Below are 27,556 nucleotides of genomic sequence, written 5' to 3'. Positions count from 1 at the left end.
GACTGCAACTCATAACAGCAGAAAATGACAAGAAGGGACAACAAATGAGTATTTGTTTGTAACTGCGATACTGACAAGCAGAGAGTGAGAGGGGGGCCAGAGGAGCAGTGGGGGGACACTGACAAGCAGAGAGTGTGTGTAGAAAGTGAAAGTCAAAAATAGCTTGAGGGGAAGAGATGAGGGAGTGAAAATGGGTTGAAAAAGAGCCGTCGGGGGGATCAGATCCACGTCCACAGAGACCCACACCTAGAGTTTTGAAAAGGACATGTTTGAATGTCAGGAATGCGTCATACAAAAGGGTCTGCACTCACAGATTTCTGTGTGTGTGTATCAGGTGTGTGTGTGTGTGTGTGTGTGTGTGTGTGTGTGTGTGTGTGTGTGTGTGTGTGTGTGTGTGTGTGTGTGTGTGTGTGTGTGTGTGTGTGTGTGTGTGTGCGTGCGCACCGCTGCATGTACCCAAGCTACTCGGTGATTGAGAAGACTTTCTGAACGGCCTGGAAATATGTATCTGCTGCATGAACTGTGTGCTGCTACTGACAACAAAGACACAAACACACCTCACCCACTGAGCCTTTTACACCTCTGATAATGTGCTCCCTCCTGACAACAGAAGCTGAACTGTGTTAACACTTTGCAGCAGCTGATGGATTTACATCATGATGGAATCTCAATTGTTTTTTCTCTCCTACATGCTGCGTTAACATTAAGCAGAAACTTCCGGTGTTGAAAAATGAAGCCGATGCTGAGGTGTATAATCCTGCAGTTCCTCGAGTGTCCACTAGAGGCTGGCTGCAGAAGCACAGGAAGTCACATACACACCCATTCAAAAAGTCTATTTTTACAGCATAATTAACATGTTTACAGCCTGGTTGCCTGGACTTGACTTGGACTCCTCTGCGTCAGGCTGAGTGGGTCTAGATGTATGTCTTGATGGTCTGCAGCAAATGAGACAGAGGAGGCTTTTAAACAGTCACATTCAAGTGGTGGAAACTAATAATTGTGTGGCTGCGTGTTTTGTGGATTGCGGTCTAATATGGGTAATTTAAGTCCCAAAGTTTAGCACAGTGCGTCTGCTCCTGGATCAAATAACTGTACAACACACGTGTGCATTTCCTGACCGTACATATTTATGTGGTGACTGTACTGCTGTCTGCATGTGTGTGTGGACACTGATTATAAACGCGCGTGTGTGTGTGCTCCACTTGTTTATAAGCGCTGGGAGCAGAAAGCCAGAGGAATCTGCTCCAGAGTGTTTGAGAGGAAGAAAATGTGGCGACTAAAAGAACAAAAATCAAACAACATGAGACAGGAAGAGGAAAAAAAAGCCCTTAAAGCATATCTGTGGAGCCCACAGTAAAGCAGACGTGACTCAGCTGCCAACTCTCACTGAGTGACTTCGACATTGGTGCTTTTTCTGGAAACATTACAGCAGAAAGAGTGTACAATTATGTTTCATTTACATTAATGGCGGCATCATTACGGTCCTCAGTGAGATGACTGCACATTAGCTGGTGGTGCGTGTCCCCTTTGTCTTTGCAGCTCCTTCAGAGACGTGATGTCAGAGGCATCCGCAGTAATAAAAAAAAAAAAGTGGATTTCCGCTTGTTAAGTGCTTGCCGGGTGTAATCTAGTCCTGTTGACCCTCCTCATCTCCTTGTTAACCCCTCCATTGAATGTGTCAGCTGCTATCTTCCTTCTCTCGCTCTCTCTCTAGTAAGCCAGCACCAATGTACACTCTATATGACTGATCCCATTGAATCAACAGAGCCGCAGTGATGTTTCATGTTTCACACGTCTGAATTATTTATGAAAGGTCAAAGGGATCAGGATTATATGAATTTAGCGATACATAAACGCAGACATCAAAATGTGGATGAAGGACTCTGACAAGTAGAACTGTGATAAAAAGTAACCGTTATTATAAATTGATCTTACTATATGATCATTAATGAAACATGCTATGTTGCGACCGTTTTGGACGCCCCTCGGTTTACCAGATATGAGAGCAGTTATCAGGTCAACAGGTGTTGCAGTGATGGAAGCGGGCAAGAGAAGTGGTTCAGATAGAAGTGATTGTACCCGACCTAAAAAGCCTCTGCATGTTTCTAATAAGCTCCACGAGCAGAAACGTGCTCAAACTAGGATCAATGTTGGAGATGCTTTTGAAAAATGGAGAGAGGTTGAGAAACGACTGACTCTACAGCTGCCTCATGTCCATTTGTTTATCAGGGGCGTCTACCTGTTTTCTTGACACACACACACACACACACACACACACACACACACACACACACACACACACACACACACACACACACACACACACACACACACACACACACACACACACACACACACACACACACACACACACACACACACACACACACACACACACACACACACACACACACACACACACACACACACACACACACACACACACACACACACACACACACGATGTGTAGATCTGACGAGACTGGAAATAGAAAATGGGATATGAGATGAGAATATTTTCATCCTCTTCATTAATGTTAATGAGGCTCTGAGTGAAGAACGGTCCTGACTTCAAAGAGGATCAGAACAGCTCCAGGGGCTGCCATGATGTCACATCCTGCCGGGATGGAGGGGGGGGGGGGGGGGGGGGGGGTTGGGGGGGGGGCAGGGTGTGGGTGTGCAGATATCAACAGAGCAAAAGAGTGAAGGGGAAGAAGAGGAGACGATGTGAGGAGGAAACTACAGTCGCAGAGATTGGGGATATTTGGCCTCTCGTCGTTCGTGGTGGTCGTTACAATCTGTCAGGCGATTGGTTCAGTACCATCCTATGGCGCCTCTAAATGTTCTGATCATGTGTTAATTTTTGGGGCTGTGAAGTCATTAAGATTTTGATTTGATTGACTCGCCTCGTCACTACAATGGCTGCAAACTGTGACTAATTTCTCTGCTGATACACCAAAGTTACATAAGCAGCTGACCGACTGCTTTAAAAACAGAAAGGACCAAACGGGGAAACTGAAACCTCATTCATCGTGCGTGCCAAAAAACAGTTGACTTACCCGGCGGACAAATGGTGATTTCATATTTGTCATGCCAGCCTCACTGCTCCTTCTTATTCTAATGAACATAAGAGGAGAATCACTGCAGCTCTCCAAACACTGGCCAATCCGTGTAACCTGAGGCCTGAATTCAAGGGTAGGAGTGTGCGATATCGTTAAATAACATATTAATCGTTTTCATAACGATGTGTCTGCACATGACAGCTACGATCTCTGAGTACGTAATTAATCGGCTGCATTATGTTGTCTGTTCTTCTCCACTCTTTAGTTCAGATTGTGATCCTGTATAGCATTGATATAGCGACAAATATTCTCATTATAGCGTTATGTAGCGGCTTCTGTTGCTTCGTCCAGCACTTCCATTTTTTTGTTTTTTTATGTCACGTCTTATCGCAGGATAAGATATTTTGGATATTTCCACACCCCTATTTGTGGGCATTGCAATTCAATTATTTATATCCTGCTGGTTTTGCAGGAGATTAGGTTTAACAGCTTTTTATAATGCTCCTATGAGACATTCTTGCAACATTTGTATTGATGTGTACAGGTCATATATTGTACAAAAAAAATATATAGACGTAGTTTCAATGACATCACCAATTGGTTTCTGAAGCAAACTCTATAAACCCAAAGATGGCGGTCTCCATGCTGGAAATGCTGTCTCAACTTTCAGTACACCTAGCATTGGCTTCATTTTTCAAAAGTGGAGGTTGCTGCTTTGCTAACAGCTACAACTCGTCTACCTGTCAGTCAACTTGCCCCTTATGCTGAAATCTTAGCCTTCATATAATCCTAACAAACGAATTATAAAAAAAACAACTCCGGTACAGCATGGGCTGATAAAGACATGAACTATGTAGTACAAAAGGTTTTTTATAGCAGGCTGCAAACAAAGTTATTTCTACTTTCAAAATCGGCATTTCAACATGGGCGTGTGTTGGACTTCAGGGACTTTTGGAGCCGACCCCAAGTGGACACTCCTGGAACTGCACTTGGTGGTGAGGTTCTGTATCAGAAGACGAGTCTTTGGATTGGGGTGTGAACTCTGCACCAGCCTGCACGCTTTCTCTCTCTAAACATAATTTGATCAAACTGATTGTACTAGAATCTCTACTAAAAAGAGTCCAAACTTTAGCTTTTGATTCTGGCACTCTGCTGACAATAAAGAATTCTTTAAATCATTTATCCATTTAAACAGATGCACATTTTCTCTCATAGCTCCCAACAACATCGATGAGCCTGCTTCTAATTCTGCACTGCTTCACCTCTTTCTCTCTACATTTCTCATAAAAGAGACAAACTAACAAAAGGTCTCTGCCCTGGCTGCATAGAGCTTTGACTCTATGATAAGAATAGATCTCATAGTACCTGAGTCTCTGGCTGTCTCCATCTCTCTCTAAATGAACTCACTCTCTCCAGTGTGACCTGCAGGTCATCATCTGACAATAGACGGACACTCGGTCAGCTCCGTGTGAGGCTGGACGAGGGTGATAAATCCTGCGAGCTGAAGCGACATGCAGGATGAAACAATATTTAAAGGTTCAACAAGGCCTTTTGAAGCTTCAATAGGGGAATCCGGCTTACAAATAAAAGGACAGGGGAAGTCAGGAGAGGGACTAAGACATGACCTCAGAGTAGTGGTGGGCGATATAACGATCTTAGATTGTGAAGGATTTTAACCTGCTGACGATCTGCCAAAGCAGAGAGATCGTAGAACCAGGCTAATGTGTTTATTCTATCATGCTGCAGTTTATGCTCTCCCTCTTTTGCTCCGCAGCGGTGAAAACGAAAACAAAACTTAGAAGTAAACTCTGCAAAAACAACTCCATCTCGGTTATATGCAACTGTTCTCATATTTATCCAAACCGACACGGCGTGAGCAACAGTTAACTTATCTGCATAGTTCGCACAGTTAAGTTTACATCTCAGATAGCGACACAAGAAACCGTTTAACAAGCCGGAGAGACGTTCACAGTCTGCAGAGAGTCAGGCAGAGAGGAGCTCAGACAGACAGTGATGAGAGATATAACCCCGGTGTTTCAAATGTTGCTGTCTGTGTTTTCTGATCTCGCTCAGTTTTTAAAAGTTACTTATAAAGCTTCTCCACTCGAAGCTCACTTGTTGTGATAACTGAATTTATAGGGATTACACTAAACAGTGTTACAAATCAGCAGGCAGGTGAGAGTGAGTAACCATGGTGACTGTCTGTCTGTCATGATTTTTTTTGGTCCAATAATTATAATCAATCTAATCTTTAGGATAAGTCTAGAAGAGATACAACCACTCCGAGCTGAAGGCCGTCCACAAGCTCAGCTGATCTTTACAAAGAATATGATGCTGGTCCCTCACCGCTACACCTCCCTTTTTACAGAAGTATAAACTGAATCGTCACCATGGCAACGCTGCTGTTATCAAGAGAAAGACTGTGGAAGACAGGAGCATTATTACAGATGTGCACAGGTGTACCTGTTCAGCACGTATCCATGAACAGCTGTGTGTTTGCACGGAGGGGACTTTATTTCTCTTTTGCCTCTCTTTTGCGGGAGCCACTAGAAAATCCCCTCCACTCACACGTATGAGTCATCCACTCCAGCAGATGGTGAGAGAGAGAGAGAGAGAGAGAGAAAGAGAGAGAGAGGGATCGCTGTGAGACATGAAAGCAGTAAAAACACCTGAGGTGTGACAAAGGAGCCATCGCCATGACTGGATATATATAACCCAGAAGAGCCCACCATGATGATGATGATAGAGCGTGTGTGTGTGTATGTGTGTGTATGTGTGTGTGTGTATGTGTGTCTGTGTGTGCGTGCGCGTGTGTGTGTGTTCGTGTGCATGTTCATGTGTGTGTGTGTGTGTGTGTAACAGTCAGATGAACAGCTCTCAGACTGATGATGATTCTCAGCTCTGTTGGTGTGAATAAAGGTCAGAGTGTGGATCTTCACTCCTGTCATTGATTTTAATTTCAGTGTTTTTATCAGTCACAGTCTCACAGGGATTTCACAACGCCCACACACTCAAACTGTGACAACCTACTACGGAAAATTCTCAATGAGAAGCCAGAGACAGAGCTCCTCATTAGAGACAAATGTGGTAAAATGATTACAGGGCTCTCAGCTCTAACGTTACTGTGCTGACAATTATATAAGAGTTACATCTTAAACTCCTTAAGTTTATAAACCATTTCAATGTCCATCATTTAAAATCATCTGAGGAGGTACACATCATTTTAAACTGCAACACATGAGAAGTGATAGAAAAAGAAAATGTTATGGTTTTCAATTCCAATAAAAGTAATAAAACGCTGAAAGTCCTGATTGAAGACGACAATCTTTGCTTTTGGCTGACCAGGTGATATGAATAACAGAGGAAGTTTTCACTTAAAATTAGGGCCGGACCGATGTGGGTTTTTTGGAGCGGATATCGATATTGGGGAGCGGAAAGAAATCCGATATATCGGCCGATATCTTTCTTAGATCTCTGTAGATGATAGATAGATACAGATTTTGCGTTGATCCCTCAAACAGAGATTAAGAGATTTACTTTTATTGATCCCCGCAAGGGGAAATTTCAGTTTTTACACTCTGTAAGTCATGAACACACACAGGCTGAAATATACACACACATGCAGAAACAGGATCCTATGGACATGCACTAATGGAGAGAAGCTACCGACTCTACCTAAAATTTATCGAAAAATTGATTGAACACGTATAAAAGCCCCTAATTACGGTGTATTTGGGCATTTTTACGCATGTTTTAAGTATTTTCGGACAATACTGTTTAGTCACAGAGTCCTTACAAATTTCATTCTATGTAATCAAAGGTTAAATCTCAAGTGAGGTATTTATGGCAGGTTATAAAACTGACTGAAATTAATATAAATGTTACTTCAAGATCTAAAAAAGCATCAGCATCGAGATGTATTGTTGGGACAAGATCAGCAAAGAGATAAGAAGTGCCACTTTTGTCCACAGTGGGTGCCAAAATCAACACAAACCAAAAGTCTCTGGCTGAGATTTAAATGGTAAATGGACATGAGCTTTTCTATTGTAGGTCACACCTACACATTCACACACTGATGGTAGAGAATGCTGAGTAAAGAGTCCATCAGTAACTAACAGACAAAGCAGCAGGAGCAACTTGGGGTTAGGTTCCTTGCCCAACAACACATCTGACATGTGGCTGCCGGAGCTGGGTATTGAACCCCCAACCTTCCTGTTGAGAGACGACCAACTCTACCACTGAGCCACAGCTGCCCCTTATCAAAGAACAGGAAATTCAACATCGGCCTGTGCAGCTTTAAGGCACTCTTACTACATTTAGCAGAAAACCTAATGTGCATTGTTTGCTAAATGATTTTTTTTTTTTTTTTTTACCTGCGGTGATTGGAAAAGTTTGTTTCAGGTATTTAGAGAGAAAAGAAGGAACAACTCTCAGACGATGTCACTAATAGCATTCAACACGACTTCTAAACTACAGTAATGGCGCTTTGTTCTTCTGCGATTATTTCCTCTTCACCTAACACAGGTCATTACGGTGTGAAACATTATTGCTGAGTAATTACCCGGCCCATCGAGTGGCCTACTCAAGCACTCGGTTTGTTTAAGTGGCAGTGGAGCCCGATACACAGAATCCTCTCGGATTCAATTAAGCCTTGAGCGGCTCGCTCACACAAACCATTAACTGACTGAGGAAGGCGATCCTCACAGAAAACCATCCACAGGTGGCTCCCCCTCTCATTGCCTTTTAATGACTCTGCCCTTTTTCAGCACCATGGTAACCCAGCATTGTGGAACCATCCCCTGGAGAGAAGGGTAGGAAACCCCTACAAACAAACCATCTGACCTATCGTTAAATTAAATTCCACACTTTGTTAAACTGGTTTCAAAAGGGGTCAAAAACAATCCAAAGTAAAGGGTTGAGACACATTTGGCTGCAGACCTGCTAATAAGAATGCAGAATGGAGAATTGGGAGGCTTTTTTTTAAGATAGATCCCAGATATTTGGGAGTAATCGAGTTAATTACAGGGGAATTAGAGGGGAGTTAGGGACTGCCAAAGAGCTCTTCTCAACACCGCTTAAATGGCAAACTTTGTAAAGCGCTTTTCTAGTCTTCTGACCACTCAAAGCACTTTTACTGCAGCGGGACACAATGGTCATGTGGCTGCAGGAGCTGCAGGGATCGAACCCCCAACCTTCAGAATTGAGAGAAAGTCAACTCAACCACTGAGCCACCCAACTTTTACTAGCTCACAAAACTTGACTCCAGCACGGCTTCACTCTGTAGTGGCCTTCAAGAGAGATTTAAATCTAAATTGCTTTGTGTGTGTTCAGTATTTTTGCTTTTCCTCAAAGAAATGTGACAAAATGAATGAAAGAACAATTGAAAGGAGGGACACATGTCCTTTAAAGGGGACGGTTTCAATGTCTAGAGGTACTACTAATTCCAGGACAAGTCTCTGTGCAGGGGAAGAAAAAGATTAATTTCTGCTTCCTCATTGTTGTGGATGAAGGAGAAACAGGGAATCCAATCCCTTCTTGATTTTGATTGGTCGGTGAGGGAGGAGTGACATTGATGAGCACTGTGGTGTTAGAAAGTTCAACTTTTTCAATTGAGAGCAGCGACCAAAAAAAACAGCCGATGCACAGGGTGTTTAAACGCTCAGGCCCTGTGATGCTAAAAACACAGAGCTGCACTGATTGGAGAGAAAGTTGGCCCTCTCCTTCTTCCACCTCTACCCGAAAAAAATACTTGAAGAGGACACAGGCTCTAAGAATTCAAAAACAAACACTGAGAGATGCACCTGACAGGACAGTGACAGTAGAGGCTGTTTCTCTGAAGTGTAGCATCAATGTGGAAATGTAGCATGTTAGCATGTTGCTTCACACACATACACACTCAAGCCCTGTTCCGTCAAGCCGTGATATTTACGCCCCTATAAGGATTTCACCTTCAATCTGAATGTTGTGGATGCTCAACAGGGGGACAAAGTGTTCCCCTCTTTGTACGGTCTTTAAAAGCAGTAACAGAGGCAAAATGGATTCAGTGGTTTCTGTGTGTGTGCATGTCTGACCATGTTTCTGTGTAAAACTCCTCCTATGCCGTGCTTCTGCAACGTTGAAACACGATGTGAACTCACAGACTGGCACACCAAAATCACGTCGTCACGGGAACAATATGAATGTACAAAGACGTGATGATGGCTGAGCTAAGTTTGAGCACTTCTGAATGAGGCTACAGTGGAACATGTGGAGGGTGTTTCAGGGTTCAGAGTGCAGCCCGTCTCGTTAACGGAGAGCCTGGCACGTTTTACGAGAGTCTAATCACGTCCGCTCTCACACGGGGGACAGGGGACGCATTGACAGCTGAGCAGGTCTGGACCCCACTGAGCAGCGCTCTGCTTTCACTCCCCGTTGATTACCATAGAAACCAACAACTGAAGCCTTAAGATGGACAACTGTACTGGGCTGTTTGAGCACAAACAGTGGACTGGAGGCCAAATGTTCTTCAACACCTGAGTGAAGATCTGTTCAGTGTCCAACTCCTCACTCATGAACGGGATGATTGTCCCTTATGGGGAACCGTAGGTGACGTGGGAAACGTTTAATGTTTACATGACCAACAAAATAATCTGCTGTTTGTCACATGAAGTCATAATGAATAGACCAGGCAGACATGTTGGTATGCCAGAATGGGAAAGGCAAAGGTGTAACTATTATTAATATTATTATCATAGAGTTATAGAATTGATGGCTGAGTGTGTTTGAGCTGCTTCAGTTTCAGGTTCCTTGTGGCAATGTGAGAGTTGCCTTTTATCTCTTCCTGTTGTCTTCACACTCGTCACTTTTTATCTGTTTTCAATTTGTTTTGGTGTTTTATTGTGTTTTTAAGATTTATTTTTGGGCTTTTTGTGCCTTCAATGGAGAGATAGGACAGTGGATATTGTCAGAAATCAGGGAGAGAGTGAGTGGGGAATGACATGTGGGAAAGGAGCCACAGGTGGGACTTGAACCTGGGCCGCCCGCTTGGAGGACTCGCCCTCGGTGCTGGCGGCGGATATGTCAGGAAAACATTTGTCTAGGAACTACACTGTGCCAGACCCCCCCGGCCTGTTCGATGGCCACGTCTGGCCCATGTATTTTGAAACACATGAACATCACATGCCTTCATACATGGGGCGCGCGCACTAACCACTTATTGTGTTTTTATTAGGAATTAGATAGAGAGCTCATTGGCACAATAAAACATGTTTCATTTAGGGACACTGTTAAATCACTGCTATGGCACAATGAAAGTGTGCAGCTCCAGCCAGTGATCAAATATAAATAACAGAGAATAAAAACAATAATCCTGATTGTTGATGAAATATGATGAAATGTTCAGTATGGTTTTTCTTCTGTTTTGTGTTGAATGGTATAAAATGAATTGTTACCAAGGACCTAGTGGGCTGTGAGTGGCTGAGATGGCCTGCAGCTGTTTTATTATTATTTGTATTTTAATGATGTGTTTCGTTAATGTCTTCTTGTGAAAGAGGGGCAGATTATATACGATCGTTCTTCGTTCTGATTCTTTTCATTCAAGATTTGATGTTTGTATTTCATCCTTTTGAAAATAAAGTAAATCTCGAGCGATCCTTTTAACCTGCGATGCTTTTATTTATACAGGAACATTTGAATGGGTAGAAGCGTTTGCTCCTGTGTGTGGACACACCAAAGGTTGCACAGACAGCCTTTTAAAACATGGTGCCTCAAAACGTGTATTCTGCAGGCGCAGAAGCATAAAGCTCGGTGACCACCGGCCAACCACCTGATGGGTTGGTTAGTGGGTCCCATAGTTCTGCATTTCACACAGTCGAGCCCCCACCTTGGGTTCAGTCGCTGGTTTATATTCTCATCTTATCAGTGGCTAGGAAAGAGATTGTGATGCTTCAGAGTAACAGGAGGTCAGAGGTCATGTACAGACTATCATCCCTTCAGTTAAGACACACTAACAAGCTCAAGGATAATCTCTTGTCCCACTCTGACATTTAGATACAATCCAACACATCATTTGATCTCTGGGAACAACAACTTAAAAAAAAGCTCCCACACCATTTTTCTATCCAAAATGCTGAAGGGAATACTCAAAATACCCTCAAATCCAACACCAGACCCACGGAGCCACAGTCAAATGTTTTGGGACACAAACCGCATCAATTATTCAGCAGCGTCTCCGTGCCTCACAGTATGTTGCAGCTGCAGGATGCAGAAGTTAGCCATGCAGCTAGCCGTAGCCTGAGTAAGCCCTCAGGGTGACAGGCACACAGACATGAAAGGGGGAAACCCTTCCAGGAGTTTACTCACTTTCAGCCACAATACAGAAACATTAAACATGAGTGGAGCTTCTGCATGGTCACACAGCACATGTATGTTTAAAGTCGTTTTGAAATAAAGCACCCTGATAGAACTTCTTATAATGGATAAAGAAGTCCAGGATGATCCTGTGCTTTGCAATAAGAATGATATCAATGTTCCTACCCCTGATCCACCACCTGAGGTAGAGGCAGAACAGGGGGGGAGACAGTGGTGATGTGTAGCATCAGAGCTGGCAGCATGAACAGCCCCGTGATTCTGTGTGTGCACGCCTGAGTGTGTGAGTGTGATGCTCCAGCTGTGTTTTTAAACGCCGTGCCTCTAAAGCTTCTGCCATGGTGTAATGCAATGTGAAACCACACCGTGGGAAACCGATATCAAGCCGCTGCAGATGCATAATAAAAGGCATCAGGAAGGCAGAACTTTCCAATTGTCTCATCTCTCGATCAACTGGTCATACTGGAAATCTGAAAATACAGAGCTTTCCTTACAGAGCTAGTTTATTATCAGGCGTATAATTGTAGCGTTAAGTATCTAAAGCAGCCTTAAAGGAGCAGTATGTAGATTATTTACTGAATTAAATAATAAAATGACCTTACTATATGATCATTAATGAAACATGCTATGTTGAAGTGCTGGCTTCTCTGACAACAATGCAGCAGCCAGTAAGTCCTCCTAACTTTGGATTCTGGTCCTGAATGCTCTGGATTTCTTGGGACCAGAGAAGGTAGGCAGTTTTAAGGCCGTTTTGGACGCCCCTCAGTTTACCAGATATGAGAGAAGTTATCAGGTCAACAGGTGTTGCAGTGATGGAAGCGGTCAAGAGAAGTGGTTCAGATAGAAGTGATTGTACCCGACCTAAAAAGCCTCTGCATGTTTCTAAGAAGCTCCACGAGCAGAAACGTGCTCAAACTAGGATCAATGTTGGAGATGATTTTGAAAAGTGGAGAGAGGTTAGAACACAGAAAGGTTTACAGACCCATGCAGAGCTGGATAAACACTGAAGATACAGTGTCCACCACATGGTGACCTGCATGAGCATCGACTCTAGAGAGGAGGGGGCGGGGGGAGACAGCTCTCTTCAATGTTTGAATATGGACTGCAGTACTAATTTTAAACACTAGGTGTCACAGTTACATACTGCTCCTTTAAGTTTGAAAACATTCCCTTTATAACACTTTTGGAAACTGCATCAGTGAAGGATCAACTGAAGCTACTCTCCACTATGCATCAAATCTAGGAGCACTCGGTCGTCTGTTGCAGTAGGACACTCTGTGCTTTAAGGTGACCACAAGGCCCTACTGCACAGTTTCACTGAAATCATCTTAAACTGTCCTTGCTATCTTTATACAAACTTCCAGTTAAACATCAACAGAAATAGATTCATGACGCCTTGTTGAGTCCCTGATGAACACTGAGCAGCGATGAAGATGGAGGTGGATGAAGAAACGCAGGAGCAGAACCTACTTGCATGACAGCAGGTACGTACCGGTGGATTTCCATTTTTGAGTCCAGGACACATCTCTGACTGAGGATGAAGCTGGAGACTTTGGACTGTGGACCAGAAGACTGGATCTGCATGGCTCCACACAGCTTGCGAGTTGCCTCTCCCCCCCTTCCAGCTCTACTCCTCTCCCCCCCACCAGCCTCCCCCTCCCTCAGCTCTCCTTCGATCCCTCTCTAAGCTCTGTAGCCAAGGGAATCTCTCTGGTTCCTCGCGATCAAACAGCTTTCTTCATCATCCAAAAGCAGAGTGCCAGTCACCCCTCACCACCCCCCTATACCTCCCACCTCCTCCCCTCAGAGCCCCCGCGTCAGAGCGATTCCTTCCTTATTCATACGTGCAATGTCAGCGAGTCAGCCAGCGAAGAAAAAACGAGCAAACAAGCGCGGAACCATCCAGACAGTCAGCCAGCTGTGTTTCTCCCATGGCAGCAGCAGCAGCCAGCAAACACACACACACACACACACACACACACACACAGTTCAATCCTGGCTCTATCGCCGCCGTGGCGACAGCAGGGGTATCCAGGCAACAGGCTCCTGCTCCTGCTCCTACACAGCCTGCTCCTGCGTTCGGTGTCGGGGAGCTGTTGGGGGAAAAATCACTGCGATGGTATCTAAGCTCAGCCCAGAAGGGTTCAAGTAAAGGTAGGGGGAGGGGGGGGGTTCCTTCTCTTCCTTTGCTCTTTGACACTCCTCTTCCTCTCAGCCGGCTCCCTCTGCTACGTCTGTATACCTTTTGTCTCTCACTTGGTCTCCCCCCTTCTTTCATCAGCCTGTGGCTCCCTCCTCTTCCTCCCTCCCAGCTTCTTGCTCTGCTTTTTATCTCTGCGTCTCTCCACGTGCTCACACTCTCTCTTCTCATTTCAAGCTGCCATACTCCCACCCGACTTATCTCTCGCGCTCTCTCCAAAATAAATATGCTAAAGCGAGTTTGGAGGAATGAGTAGTCAGAATTAGTGATGTTTGGTGGCAATAGAAGAAGGATGTCTTTGAGCTTTTGGCAGCGTGTATGAACACACAGTCCTGACAGGAGGGATTCTCCTCCTCACTGCACGGCTTCACATCCAGGGTCTGAATGTGAAGCTGCATACTGTATGTAAGGCCTGTTCCCTTTAGACCATTGCTGTTGTAACAGATCCATACATACAGTCGTGCATCAGAGCTCTGAAAACACAGAACAATGATAGTGTGAAACAACATACAGATCAGTCATCATGTGAAATAATGATCATAAGCACGGTTAGAAGAAGTGATATACTGACTCCTGTGAGGAGGAGACGTCTATATTTAGAGGCTGTTTTGGGCTTTCCCACTGAGCTCATGTTTACTGCATCTTAGAAGGTGACCTGTGAGCAATCTTTTCTCTCGATGTGGGAGTTTGCTGATGTATTTTTAAAGATCGCAGACGGTCCACATTTGATCTCTGATAGTTTTCTTCATCTTTTCAAAGCTGAGGTGAAACTCCTTCATTCAGTGTCTTGAACTGTTTCCAACACAAGATGTGTTTGTTTTGGAGAAGAGGAGAACTCTGGGTAAATGTAAGAACACTTCTAGCTCCTCTGTCTTTTTGACACCCTGTTAGGAAAGTTTAAAGCCGGCCATACTTCCACTCCTGCATATCCATGTCTTTATTTAGCTTGTAGCTTCACATTGCATGTAAACTACTGAATGATCGTGATCCAAAGACAAAGAAAAGAATCAGTGAGTATGTTCTTCTTCTCTCTAGTTCTTGACTAAAACAGCTTTTATACACAAGGGGAGGAGCCGACCGTCCCGTCCATGTAAACACAGTTCTGACAACAACACAGCCAGTGGGACTCGAGCTTCTCACTTATTGTAGACAGTCATGACTCAGAGACACATTTACACAGGATAGACTTGATTACTGATATATATTGATGTGTAACTAAATTAATGAAATGTCCACTTACTTTAAATTGTAAGTCAGCTGACAGAGGACCAACTTACTGAACACATGTTTATGCCACGGTTTGAATTCAACTTTTGATTTAACACTCAAGGCATCAAACTCAATCGAATGTTGATGTAATTACTACAAAATGTTCAAAATGTTTTTTTTCTCTTCCCATTGGACAGCAGCTGGCTCAACAGGCATGAAATCAGCCCTTGGAAGGCAGCAAATTGATATTAGCATGTGTGAGGGCTGCCATGCGTTGTGTTTTCAGAGTAGGGCACAGAACAGACACACAAACACCCACACCCACACAGAGAGAGAGAGAGAGAGATGGAGAGAGAGAGAGAAAGAGAGAGATGGAGAGATGGAGAGAGAGAGAGATAAGAAAAGAGAGATGTAGATGGAGCTGTGAGGAACCGATGTACAGGACTCTTGAGGTCATAACAACAAGGGCTCGAGGAGAGATGTGCATTTGTTCAGAACAACATGCACACTGACGCTTTAAGCCAACATAATTCTCTCTCTCTCTCTCTCTCTCTCTCTGCTTAAAACATCACCAACAACTTCCAGGCACACAGAGTATAGGATTCAGAAATAAATGTTTCGCTCCATGATTATATTCAATTAGTGGTGTGGTCGTGAACTGGAGCGCCTCCGCTAATGGACTGAACGATCAGTCGGACTTTTATTAAAGCAGGGAGAGGCGGTGTGAGCCCCTGGAAACGAGCTGTGACGGATGAAAGGTCTACGAGGAGAGCGCTTTGTCACACTTCTGTTAAGCACACAGTCAAAAGCTGTCTAAACACGGTGCACGCATCGAGAGCTATTACAATCAATTAGAGGGAGCAACAGAGAGAGAGAGAGAGACAGAGGGACGAGGGACGAGGACGGAGGAAGAAAAGGAGAGAGCAGCGCGAGGCACCTGTAATCTGCTACTGCCTCTTTTAGCAGCACAGACGATGCGAGGGAGGAAGGAGGGGACGAGAGGGGGTAGAGGATGGATGAGGAGCAGCAGAAGGAGGAAGGGAGAGAGAACACTCACTCTTCATGATGGCTGTTGTAAATAAACAAGTGGTGGATATTTTTGCCAAAGATTTAAACTTCACAGTCACAGTGCAGGTTTGAAACGTGACACAGATCGTACAGATTGTACCTTAAAGAGGTGCAACAACAGCATCTACTTTACCTGTTTGTCTATCAAACCTAAAGATCATCAATCCCCTGTCATATTCAAAATCAGATAAAGATGCCCCCCTCCCCAAATATTCATTGAGACAGACAGAAAAGATGAAGGAATGAGAGAATGGTGTTTTATTAATGAGGCAGAAAAGGTCCTGCAGGAGAAGAAAGAGGTGGAGGTGGAGGTGAGCAGCCTCCCCCCCCCCCGACGACTGATGCATTTCAGGGTCCGCCTCTGCAGGAGGCACAGGTGGCTCAAATGCCACACACACACACACACACACACACACACACACACACACACACACACACACACACACACACACACACACACACACACACACACACACACACACACACACACACACACACACACACACACACACACACACACACACACACACACACACACACACACACACACACACACACACACACACACACACACACACACACACACACACCGAGCTGATAAACAAGGAGCTATTTCTGACACTTCTAAATACCCCAGATATGAGAGAAGTCGAGTATTTAGCAAATACATAAACTGGAGAGTTGGATTGCTGCTAGGGAATATAACATCAAACCGTTTGCTACCACATCCATGTTTCAATACGCACTTGTGAATTGCAGTGTTCTAGGTGTTGGCTCTGGTTGTGTGTGCCTGTGAGTCCATGCACTGGGATAAGGTAACTTCTCTCTGCAAGTTAATATCCAATCGCTATGAGATAAAATTGGGGAAGCTGGTCGATTACATACATTACTTGAACATGGTGAGCAGAAGCTGAAAAACACAATAAAAAAGGGAAGCTGAAAAACATAACAGTAAAAAAAAAATTAACATGGTGAGGAAGGGCAGCAGTATGAGGAAACACTGTCGTCTTTCAAAACAAAGGTGTGGCGATGTTTTAGTTTCAGCGTCGAGTTAAAAGGCGAGTAAGAGAAAACAGTAAACATGAAAAGGAATGGTAAGACGTGTACTTGTGTATTTCTTTTCTAGTCTTCTGACTACTCAAAGCTCTTTTACATCACAGGTCACACCTACACATTCACACACTAACCCGCAATTCACACATACTCCATGTACGCTGCGGCACGGTTTTGCTCCATCGAACGACTCGCCCCCATTCACACTGGATCTGTTTCTGGGACGTCAGCGCACCCATGACACATCACATGAGAACTACAAGATCCCGCGGGAATAAAGAGAGAAACATGCAAACAACATGTTGCTTTGTCTTTCTGAGGATGAATTGTTGTTAATTCGGTTCCTGTTTTGACGTAATGTTGATAAAGTGATGAAAAATACGATCGCGAGTCCGTATATTGTGTTTCATTTTGAAATTGACCGGATGCTCTGTGCGTTTTCTTGTCTGACTTCCTGTTCAGGCTGTCATATTCTGTCCAGCTTGAAGCGTGCCTGCAGCGTACTCCAGTGAAAATAGACTCGCTGCGTATTTGAAAAGGAGCAGAGCGTAGTGGCGTTGGTGGCTCGCTCCGGAGACGTACCGCAGCGCGCGCTGTGTGAACACAATGATTGAATAGAGTGGAGGCTAAGTACAACGTAGTGTGCGCCGCTGACAGACCGCGGCATGCACGGAGTACGTGTGAATTGGGCTTGATGGTAGAGGCTACTGTGTGAAGTGTTGGACTATAACTTAATCGATTCAACTCATTCCCATGGCTGCATAGAAAGGTCAACTTTAACTGCTGGTGGTCAGAGGTCACCATCTTGTAAAGGATTATTAAGGTAGCTAATTTGCAAGCCAAGAAACTCACTAGTTTGTATGTTACTGTCTTGATTTGAAGGACTTCCACACAGCTCTGTGAAGTGTTGAACATGCAGCTTACACACACAGTAGGCATCATAATATCTCACACACAGTCACACGGATCAAATGCAGAGAAACAGAGGAAGGACGCTCGTAAATATTACAACGTCACCAACATTTAATTACAGACTTTTTCCCTCTCTGTCATTTCCAGTTATAGCAGCATGTCTTTGAGCAGCCCTCCGACCAAGTCCTACAGAGAGGACAATCATTCACTGTCAGCCCTCCTCTTTAATTAAACTCAACAAACAGCCTCCTCTTCTTAACGTCTGGGGGTGTGTGTGGGTGTGTGTGTGTGTGTGTGTGTGTGTGTGTGTGTGTGTGTGTGTGTGTGTGTGTGTGTGTGTGTGTGTGTGTGTGTGTGTGTGTGTGTGTGTGTGGTGCTGAGGAAAAGAGATGACATCATCAGGCTAGTCAGCATTCCTTTTTGCCTCAGCAGGCAAGAAACAGACGACTCCAGCTGACTAAATGGAGATAAAGGAGGCAACAGAGCAGAGGCCCTCCTGCTGTTTAAGAAGTGTCTGATCACCGTCTTCCAACAGGACTTTCTATGTCGGCTTCTTCTTTTGTTGTTGTTTTTTTTAGCCCACTTGACATACAGAGGATCAGCCTCCTCTGACGTGAAACCAGCAGAGAACTTGTTGTAAAGCTAACTGGGATACTGGACCACTCTAGGGGCCGAGCTCCAAGCAGACTGAGGGGTCAAAACCTGCTAGCTTAGCATCAGTATAACTGTGAGAGTACCGATATTTACAATAATAAAAACCTTCAATCTGTTTGCTCAGAATAAACAACGCTTGGCCAACTCTTAAAGAAACTACAAATCTCAAGTCATATTTAACCCATGGATACGATAGGATATGGCACAGTACTTAACGGTATGGTACTGTACGGTGCGCTGTTGGTTTACAATTAAAAACAAGATATTATCCATTATTGGATGCTTATAGGATTTTTTATTTTTGCTTCTTTTGTTTGGAAACAGGTATCGATATTGATTGAGTTAATCTTGCATCATATATAAAATTAAAATGTCGATGTCCTGGGGCGTTGGTTTAGCTCATTTGGTGGCGCCAAATGTCCAGAGGCTAGTGTCCTCCCAGCACTACCCGCAGGTTTCGACAAACTATTTGGTGCATGTCATCACCCACTCTCTCTCTCTCTCTCTCTCTCCCCCCACATTTCCTGTCTATCTTTATCTAATAAAGGCAAAATAATCCTGACACGCATTAAACAGACTTTACTTAAACTGCAGTCACAAATACTGGAGCTCAAACACTGACAGCAAGGTCACAGGCTGAGATCAGTAGTTGTGTCTAAGTGTCCTTGAGCAGACAGTGAAGCAGTGTTCACTCTATTGTAACAACAAACAAACATGTGTGTGAGCTCAGAGAAAACCATGTCTCAGGGTCATAACGTTCCTTATACAGCAGTGGCAGACAGGTGTGGGTGTGTCTATGAACCAGCGCCAGTGCCGTGATAACAACGGCGTGTTTCATTCTCGACAATGAGATCCTGACAATGCATGATACAGTTACTGCTCTCACAGAACACACAGTGTGAGAACACTCCCTTCCCCATACACAGAGCTTCCTATTACTGATGAGGAAGCAGAACAGAGCAAAAAAGCAGCTTTTGTCCTTCACAAGTCCCACGGGAACCTTTCAGGTACACTGACTGCTCACAGATCTCTTTACACACCTGAACAGGACCGTGTGTGTGCAGCACAAGTCAACATCCGTGTCTCCTCTGCAATACTTTTCTTCATCTGCTTCTTGAATCTGAAACCACGTTGTGAAGCAGACCTTGACATTTGGAGTAGACCTGATTGGCTTCACATACTTGTTGATAAAGGAGTTAAATGCAGCCTTGAGTCTTGCTGTCGTCTGCCGGCTCTGTAGTCAAACACTTAAGCAGTGTGTTTTTATTTTATCTCTTGTGTGAGCGATTCATTTGGCATGCAGAGTTCTCCTTGGCCATAAAAGCACGAGAGAGAAACACGAGTTCACCTGCCAACAGTGACATCATGACGGCCAGCATGTGTCAGAGAGGTGTTACAGGGGGAGTCACACCCACAGAGCGAGAAGTGACAGAGGAGAGCATATTATCAGAATCAATTATAAACGCTGACAAAATATGCAACAAGAAGACACTATAGTTCTAAGACTCAGTCAGTTGTAAGACCAACAAAACACTTGAAATTAGGGACGTCCTAATCATTTATTTCCCACATCAATTAAAGGAAATATATTCTCCTCCTCTTCAACCAGTTGTAAATAAGTCTCAGAGCTCCACAAAACATGTGTGTGAAGTTTCTTGTTCTAAATCCACTCTGATCCTGTATTTGATCATGTCTATAAACACCTCTATTTCAGCCCTGCTCAGAACAGGCTGTTTCTGTGTCTGTACCTTTAAATATGTAAATGAGCTGTGTCTGACCACGCCCCCCTCTCTGGAAGGGGCTTGGGTGTACTCAGGCTTTCTTGCTCCATGTCCTATTGTTTACGGTGAGAAGGCAGACTCAGAGGGCAGAACAAACACCTAGCTGTGGGAGTGTCACCCACCTGGGGGAGGGGCTACTGCCCTTTGTGATTTCATGAGGGGGAAAATCTCCAAACGGCCTGTTTTTGAGCACACATTTCACATGATTGGGAGATTTATAGACAGACTAGGGACACAATTTAGTGTTAGTAAAACATGGTGAAAATTGTAGTTTAAATTCAGATAAGTTGATGAGTGAAAAAAGTTCAAATCCAGCACAATGTGATGAAGGTCAGAACTATTTGAAACAGTTCATCACATTCTTCAACAACAAAATTAGCGGCTATTTTTAACAACACAGACAGGGGGTCCAATCCCCCCCTGATCCTAGAACAACTGAAATATGTAATATGCAAAACAATGCTTTTTAAAGTCTCTCTCTCTCTCTCTCTCTCTCTCTCTCTCTCTCTCTCTCATCTCTCCTCTCTCTCTTCTCTCTCTCTCTCTCTCTCTCTCTCTCTCTCTCTCTCTCTCTCTCTCTCTCTCTCCTCTTCTCTCTCTCTCTCTCTCCTCTCTCTCTCTCTCTCTCTCTCTCTCTCTCTCTCTCTCTCTCTCTCTCTCTGACAGGAACATAACTCTGTGTTGCCGTCATTTGACCTGCACCACTTCTGTTGTCTGTCTGGACAATGATGTCATTGTTGCTGGGTTAACTCAGCCCCCCCGGTGACACGATCAACAACAGGTGACAGACAGATGCTAAGGCAATATTGCAGCTTCATAAAGGAAGTGGATACTAACTGGGAACAAAACCCTTAATAATCATTAATGCACATCATTCAAAAACACCGAAGTTAACTCTAATTGTGTTGATGGAGCTCTGTACTTTTGATTATCAGTTATTCTTTTGTTCAGACAATAATTCAGGAGAGACCCCGGCAGGCGTTCACACACATCTCAAACCGTCAAATAAGCCACATGTGAGAAAATAATCTTTTTATCAGAGTTAATATGTTAAGATCTATATCACCCTACTTGCCCAAAGAGGCGACAGATTTTCACAGTTTTTGTGTTTAAAAACATTTCTTTGTCACCTTTCCGGTATGTAAGGGGTTTTTCTGCTACTGTCCGCAACGTCGATGAAGGCCTAGTGCCGAAACGCTTCTGTTGCTGTTGTAAAGAAAACCTCAAGTTTTGACTTTTCTGTCTCTTTCTAGTCTTGTCGCGGCCGTGCACCTCTTACTTTGTTTACTGTCAAGTGTTCTCCTTTTTTGTTCTTCTTCCCCAAGGACATGTCGGACATGTGGCTGCAGGAGCTCGGGATTGAACGTCTGACCTTTGGTTGAGAGACGACAGACTCTACCCACTGAGCCACAGCTGCCCTATTAAGATATACAATCACACTTCACACAGCTTTACAAGTGTCAAGAGGGCGATCAGATCTACAAGCGCTGCAGCGTTCTGGGTAACGAGCGGCACATTTCTCCAAGTGTCTGTTTGCATTACTTGCACATGATGATAAAGGAAGCTAGAAGCTTGCTAGAAGCTAGAAGCTTATATAAACTGTAAACTGGAGCAGTTTAATATGCAACAACAATGTAGAGGAGGAACAGCTTTGAAGTGGTGATCACAATGGTACCACAGCAGATGCTGAATATAAAAACAGCGGGGAAATTCATCACCACCACCATCCACTTCCACAGAAACACAAGGGGAAAGGACCATGAAGAGCTTTTTGCACAAAGTCCTCATGAGACACAGCAGCAGCTCCAGAGGCAGTGAAGGAGAAAAGTGTCCCGTCACCTCACAGAGAGAGGAATCTTACCCTGTGACAGAGCTTGCCTCTGATGGCGCTCGGACCACTTTCAACAGCCACTGCACTTCTATAAATATATAGGCTTCTCATGTGGTGAGAGAGGCTCCAAATAATGAATGAATAGGTGGATGATGCTAAAAGCTAAAGCTGGTTCCTCAGCTGAGTGGGATGAGACAAACAGACAGGTAGAAAGGTAGACAGGCTAATCCTCAATCATACACTCCCTCAGAGCCTGTGCTGTGAATGCTAACCCTGCTTTAGAGGAGATAACACTGAGGGAAAGTAGCAGGAATGTGTTTCATATGGATGATGGAGCTCTCCCTTCTTCTTAATAATTTGAAAATCTACAGCAATCTTTGGCCCCAAAAATCCCACAGCCTCTCCCACTGAAACTTACGAGTCACGAGTCATCTTGGCGTCGGTAACGGTGAAATCCGGCACCTCCACCCGAAAAGAAAAAGTGTTCTGGAAGCGTTCGATTTAGTTCTTGAGGGTCTCCACTTTCTCCACAGACGGTCTGACTGACTCAGCAGCTGCTCTGTCGGCTCCACAACTCACTGGCCGACTTCAGGGGGGGAGAAAGTGAACTGGGGGTTTTCTCGATGGACAGTGACAGTGGCCAGGCACCAACCCCCCCTTCCTCCATTTGTCCCATACACCCGCCCACACTCTCTCACCTCACAGGAGCCAGGGCTAAAAGTGGAGCAGCTGGGTGGGGGTAGTGAGGGGTCTGCAGTTGGAGAAAATCTTCTCCCTGGCCTTTCCAAAAATAAACATTCTGACCTGCCCTCATCATCTGCATGGATTAGATTAAGGATTGTTAGAGCTCCAGTACAACGCTCCCTCTTTTTGTTACAAATATTTTCAAGCTTCCAAAGACAGAAACAAATGATACCAAAAATAATCAACTACGCTGACGTGTAGCAGTTATGGTCTGGGTCTTAAGTGTCAAGGCCCTGACAGAGCAGACGGTAAAGAACTGGTGGCGACGTAGGCTGACTGTGGTGTTGCCTTTTGTATTGACCAAAAAGTTGCACTTGAACACACCGCAAAGACTGCAGCCGACGGACAACCACCACGTACGTTCTGCACAAGAGGAAATAACTCTCCATGCCAGCAGGGGGCGGTAGTCCGTTGTTATGATACGAGTAGACCATTTTCACACCGCTGTCGCTCACCACTCGTATTATAGGTAGCTACTAATGGAGAATAATATCTGATAAAAAGTTAAAAATGGCGCTGGCGTTGTCAGCTCTTGGTCTTTTAGTGGAAAAAGAAAAGAAGAGGCGGAGGAGACAAATAAGGAGAAACCACACTAATGGGTGAAAGCATGGATACTACAGCGGCATGCTCAAGGGGCTTTCCTGAACCTGAATGAAACCTCCGAACAGCCAATCAGAGTGATTCATCTCACCAACCGTGCCATCAGCCGAAAAAAGGCAGACGGGTGCCGACGGAGCTGGACACACTGCAAAAACTATGGCGATGATCACTCAGTGTGAAGATCTTCTTGGTGTGTCAGGGCCTTTAACCTACAATAACAATCTCCACATTCAGGGGTCATCATGTAAAAACGATCATCTCTTCTGAGACTCTGCTGAAGCGTCGTTATGTTTCAGAAAATAAGGCCCTGGTGGTGTTAAGTCTGAGTGTAAATTTCTGCAGCTCACCCTGAAAATTTCAGGACTTTTTCAAGAGTTTTCAGTGTGAAAGCGCTATAAGTGGATGTGTACTACAGAAGTCACGACACAACTTCATGCTGTACGTCCTCTTTACTCAAACACATCAATTTATGAGATCAGGAACGTGATCAGGTGTGTCTCATAAAAACTCCAATATGCTGAATCGTGACAGAGAGTTACATAAGAAAGAGGGATGTGTAGTCAGTGTGATTCACACAGACGGAGGCTATGAGGATCATTTCCTTGTCCTTCAGGATATCAGACAGAGAACAGATGAACATGTTTTGTAACCTTGTTTGTTTCAAGGACACTGAGGTCTTCACTCAATGTCATTTTAGAGGACAGAAACGGAACCTGACAAAAATAATTCACGTGTAGTCAATCAGTTCTGTTTAACTAATGTTTGGTGGTCAATATGAACACATCACAGTTGATACTTTATAACACAAAGACCTTGGAAACGAAGTGCGTGCTCTCTGGTATTCGTTCTTGACAAACTGCACAGTGGGCTGAAGTGTAAATAGCTGCAGTGAGTTACGGGATTGATTTGAAGCCCAGTTGATCAATGGAACAGCAGGAATAGAAATGTTGTGCTCTCAGACCTCATGGAGCTGAAAAACACAAGCTGACGACCATGGAGAGGAATTCTATCGACCACACCTTGAAGTGATGAAGGTCAATAGAAAATCTACTCAGTCTTTAAGAGGGTGCCACAGGAGTATGGGTGAAGAGACGACCAACCGTGTGGAAGGAATCTACCATAGACTGTAAATATTATTTGATTATGTGACAAATGTCACAAATCTGTTCCTGGAGGGGGCTTTGGAGTCCCATGATGGAAATCCTGTCTCACTCTAACTTTCTTTCATCCTAATGCCAGGCTGAGCTGAGGTGAGCTAATCAGACCTATTTGTTTTTTTGAACCAGGCTGTAGACATGTTAAATCCTGCTATAAAAACAGGCTGTTTTCAATGGGTGTGTATGTGACTTCCAGTGCTTCTGCAGCCAGCCTCTAGTGGACACTCGAGGAACTGCAAGATTTTGAATTTTCAGCATCAGCTTCAACAGCAGAGGTTGCCGCTTGGATCCTACATGTGTGGCTTTGCTCTTGATGAGTGTTCATAACTGACATATTTGCCATTTGAGTTTCATCTGCAACTGCTGTATTCACCTGTGAGAGGTAAACACAGCGTGCCAATGATGATGACATCATTGACACAAGCCCATCTCTCTCAGTCACATTATGGCCTTGGCCCTGATAGGGTATGTAGGTCAAGGGGTTCATGTAAAACAGACCATAGAGGTTAAAGGTCACATGTATCAAGTGTCCGTCTTTCCGGACAAACCAGCCGTCAATCACCGGTGTGACCCACGGCTGAAGTATGCCGGCTCTTAAATAGCCTGAGCTGTCTGCAGATTCCTCACCCCCCCCTGTCACCAAAGACCCGAATAGATGCGACATGTTCGCCATCATGGCGGGCTATGACAAAATACAGCCATTCCAACGCAACCAAGCTCAGGATGACAAATCTTCTGATTGCTGCTGTAAAGTTCAAGTCCACAAAGGGGCACGCTGTACATGTTTTACTAACATGAAGGCCCTCATTTAAACTCATACTCCAGTAAATGTGATACGTCAGCATTGTCAGCACTGTTTGCTTCTTTTCCTCTGAAGTCTGTCTTTCCCTTCATCTACTTCTTTCCATCAGAGGATGTGGGAACGAAGCCCTTGTCTTGTCCTTCTACTGTCAGAAATAATTACTTTACACACTGTTCCAGTAAAAAAAAAAAAGGAAAAAGAAAAGGCATGACTTCTCTCTAAGCTTCAGGAGGTAGAGCCGCCACCGTTATCTATAGCATAAGCTGTATGCATGCACACTGACACAGTGGAGGCTCGTACTACGCCTCAAGGCGGCACTGTGCTCCATCAGAAGTCCTTGTCAGATGGTTACCACACCTGTCAGATGGTAACCCAACCCTGAAGTCATTTACTGTAGAAACAAAGCAGCTCTTTGACAAAGTCATAATAACCCCCCCCCCTCTTCATCTGATGCATCCCTAACAAGAGAGGGGAGAAGAAGATATTCTTTATGAAGCAATGAACCCTTTCTGTGCAAGAGGAAAGATTTACACATTGACCTCTGACCTTGATATTTAAGTTCTATATAGAGCAAAACGTTGTTAAGATCCTGGTGGCCAAAATCTGATGAATAGAGCTCAAAAAATGCAGAATGATGACTTTAGAGATAGAGTCAGTAACCTTCTCCTTAAAAATAAAATATATACTAAAGTAAAGCTGCTCAATCTTCCCTTCATGGCCTCCATACATGTGTGGTGGTGACTGTGTCTGCAGAGTCTCTGTCCTCTGACTGGATTTTACTGTTATGGTTTGTTTTGACTTTATGACAGCGTTAGAGTTTTTGAGCGGATACAATTCACACCTACAAACACGACAGACGCAGACGTAGCGGCAATGGAGATAAAATAAAATCATAGTGAGGCAGAACGCAGAGCAGATAAAGCTCGTTCTAAAACGAGGGTGAACCTTCATTCAGCTTTCACCTGCGGGCGTGGTGTTAGTCTGCTTCCTGTTGGACAAGAAGGTGACAAACACCGCTGGTTAGCTTGTGCTAACCAGCGTGATGTAGCTTGCACTCTAGGTAAAAGCATCTAACGTCTACACTACATCCTGCAGTGAGGGTGAGCTTCTGGAGGATTGGTCCACTTTAAATGTTGTGTTTACATTTCAGTGTTTCCCACACATAGACGATACCTGGGCGGGCTGCCCAAGTATATTTCCAACCTGTTTTACACATAAAGTTGCTGCTTGCAGGAGAGAGAGCAGGGGAGAGAGAGTGCACGACAGAGTGCAGACGCACAAAAGGAACTCGTGGCTCCGTGTAACATAACAAAACTCCCATTTAAAAAATAAAAAAAATGTTTGTGTGTAAATTGAAAAGGTTAAAGTTGTTTTTTGCAAAAGCTAAATTCATTCAGAGGAAAAAAGACATTTGATATAAATACAAAACCTTATATTAAAATATACACTAAGATAAGAGTCATTCTTCCCTTACCACACAGAAAAATGAATGTGTGTATTGGACATTTCACTAACACAGTAGACTTCAGCATTAATCAGAGTCCCACATTTATATTTACAAAGAGGTCGAGAATGTGTCCACACAGCTTTTTAGAACCACATCCAACAAGGGGAGAGGGAAGGGATGGAAAGGAGGAAGGAAGGACGAAAGGAATAGGAAAGAATTCAAGGGAGGGAGGGAGGGAGTTGGGGTGCACTGAAGGCAGTAACAATGAAAAGAAGAGGGTAAGAAAGAAAGACAAAAGAACTACTGAACAAGACAGACAGACAACCAGTGGCACCAGAACCATCCATGGCAATAAACCAACTCCTTAACTAAACAGAAAAGAGCAAATGTATCACTTCTTTTAAAGCCCCCCAACTCCCCCCACTCCAACTCTCCTCCACTCTCAAACACACTCTCCATTCATTCATCCCTTTCCCTCCAGCCCATTCTTCTGCTTCCTTTTACCCTCAGTATCTTTCCCACTCTTCTCTCTCTCCCCCCTCTCTCCATACTCCTTCTCCCCTTCTCTCTCTCCCTCTCTCTCCCCCTCCCTCTCGTCTCCTCAGCTCACCTCTCATGCTAACAGGCCATTCATGTGGTCACTGTGGAGATGTACTTTTCATTCCATCGCAAAGGAAACGGGCCAATGGG

General features: G+C 44.3%; 1 protein-coding gene across 8 annotated transcripts in view; it reads right to left on the bottom strand.

Moving 5' to 3' along the window:
- Positions 1-27,556, bottom strand: part of enah (ENAH actin regulator) — a 128,405-nt gene that overhangs the window by 75,107 nt on the left and 25,742 nt on the right. For 3 of the 8 annotated variants that reach the window (XM_065963866.1, XM_065963872.1, XM_065963875.1), the window contains exon 1: positions 12,901-13,052. The exons of 1 other annotated variant lie outside the window; for it this stretch is intronic. In XM_065963866.1, coding sequence (XP_065819938.1) covers positions 12,901-12,992 — 92 coding nt within the window. In that variant the 5' untranslated portion in view covers positions 12,993-13,052. Of the gene's footprint in view, positions 1-12,878; positions 13,054-22,534; positions 23,575-27,556 lie in introns of those variants that run through there. 4 more of the 8 variants (XM_065963867.1, XM_065963865.1, XM_065963876.1 and 1 more) reach the window with 4 other exon arrangements.

This window comes from Labrus bergylta, chromosome 15, assembly GCF_963930695.1.
Source record: "Labrus bergylta chromosome 15, fLabBer1.1, whole genome shotgun sequence".
NCBI classification, from domain to species: Eukaryota; Metazoa; Chordata; class Actinopteri; order Labriformes; family Labridae; genus Labrus; species Labrus bergylta.
This window is presented reverse-complemented; position numbering and strand designations above follow the sequence as displayed.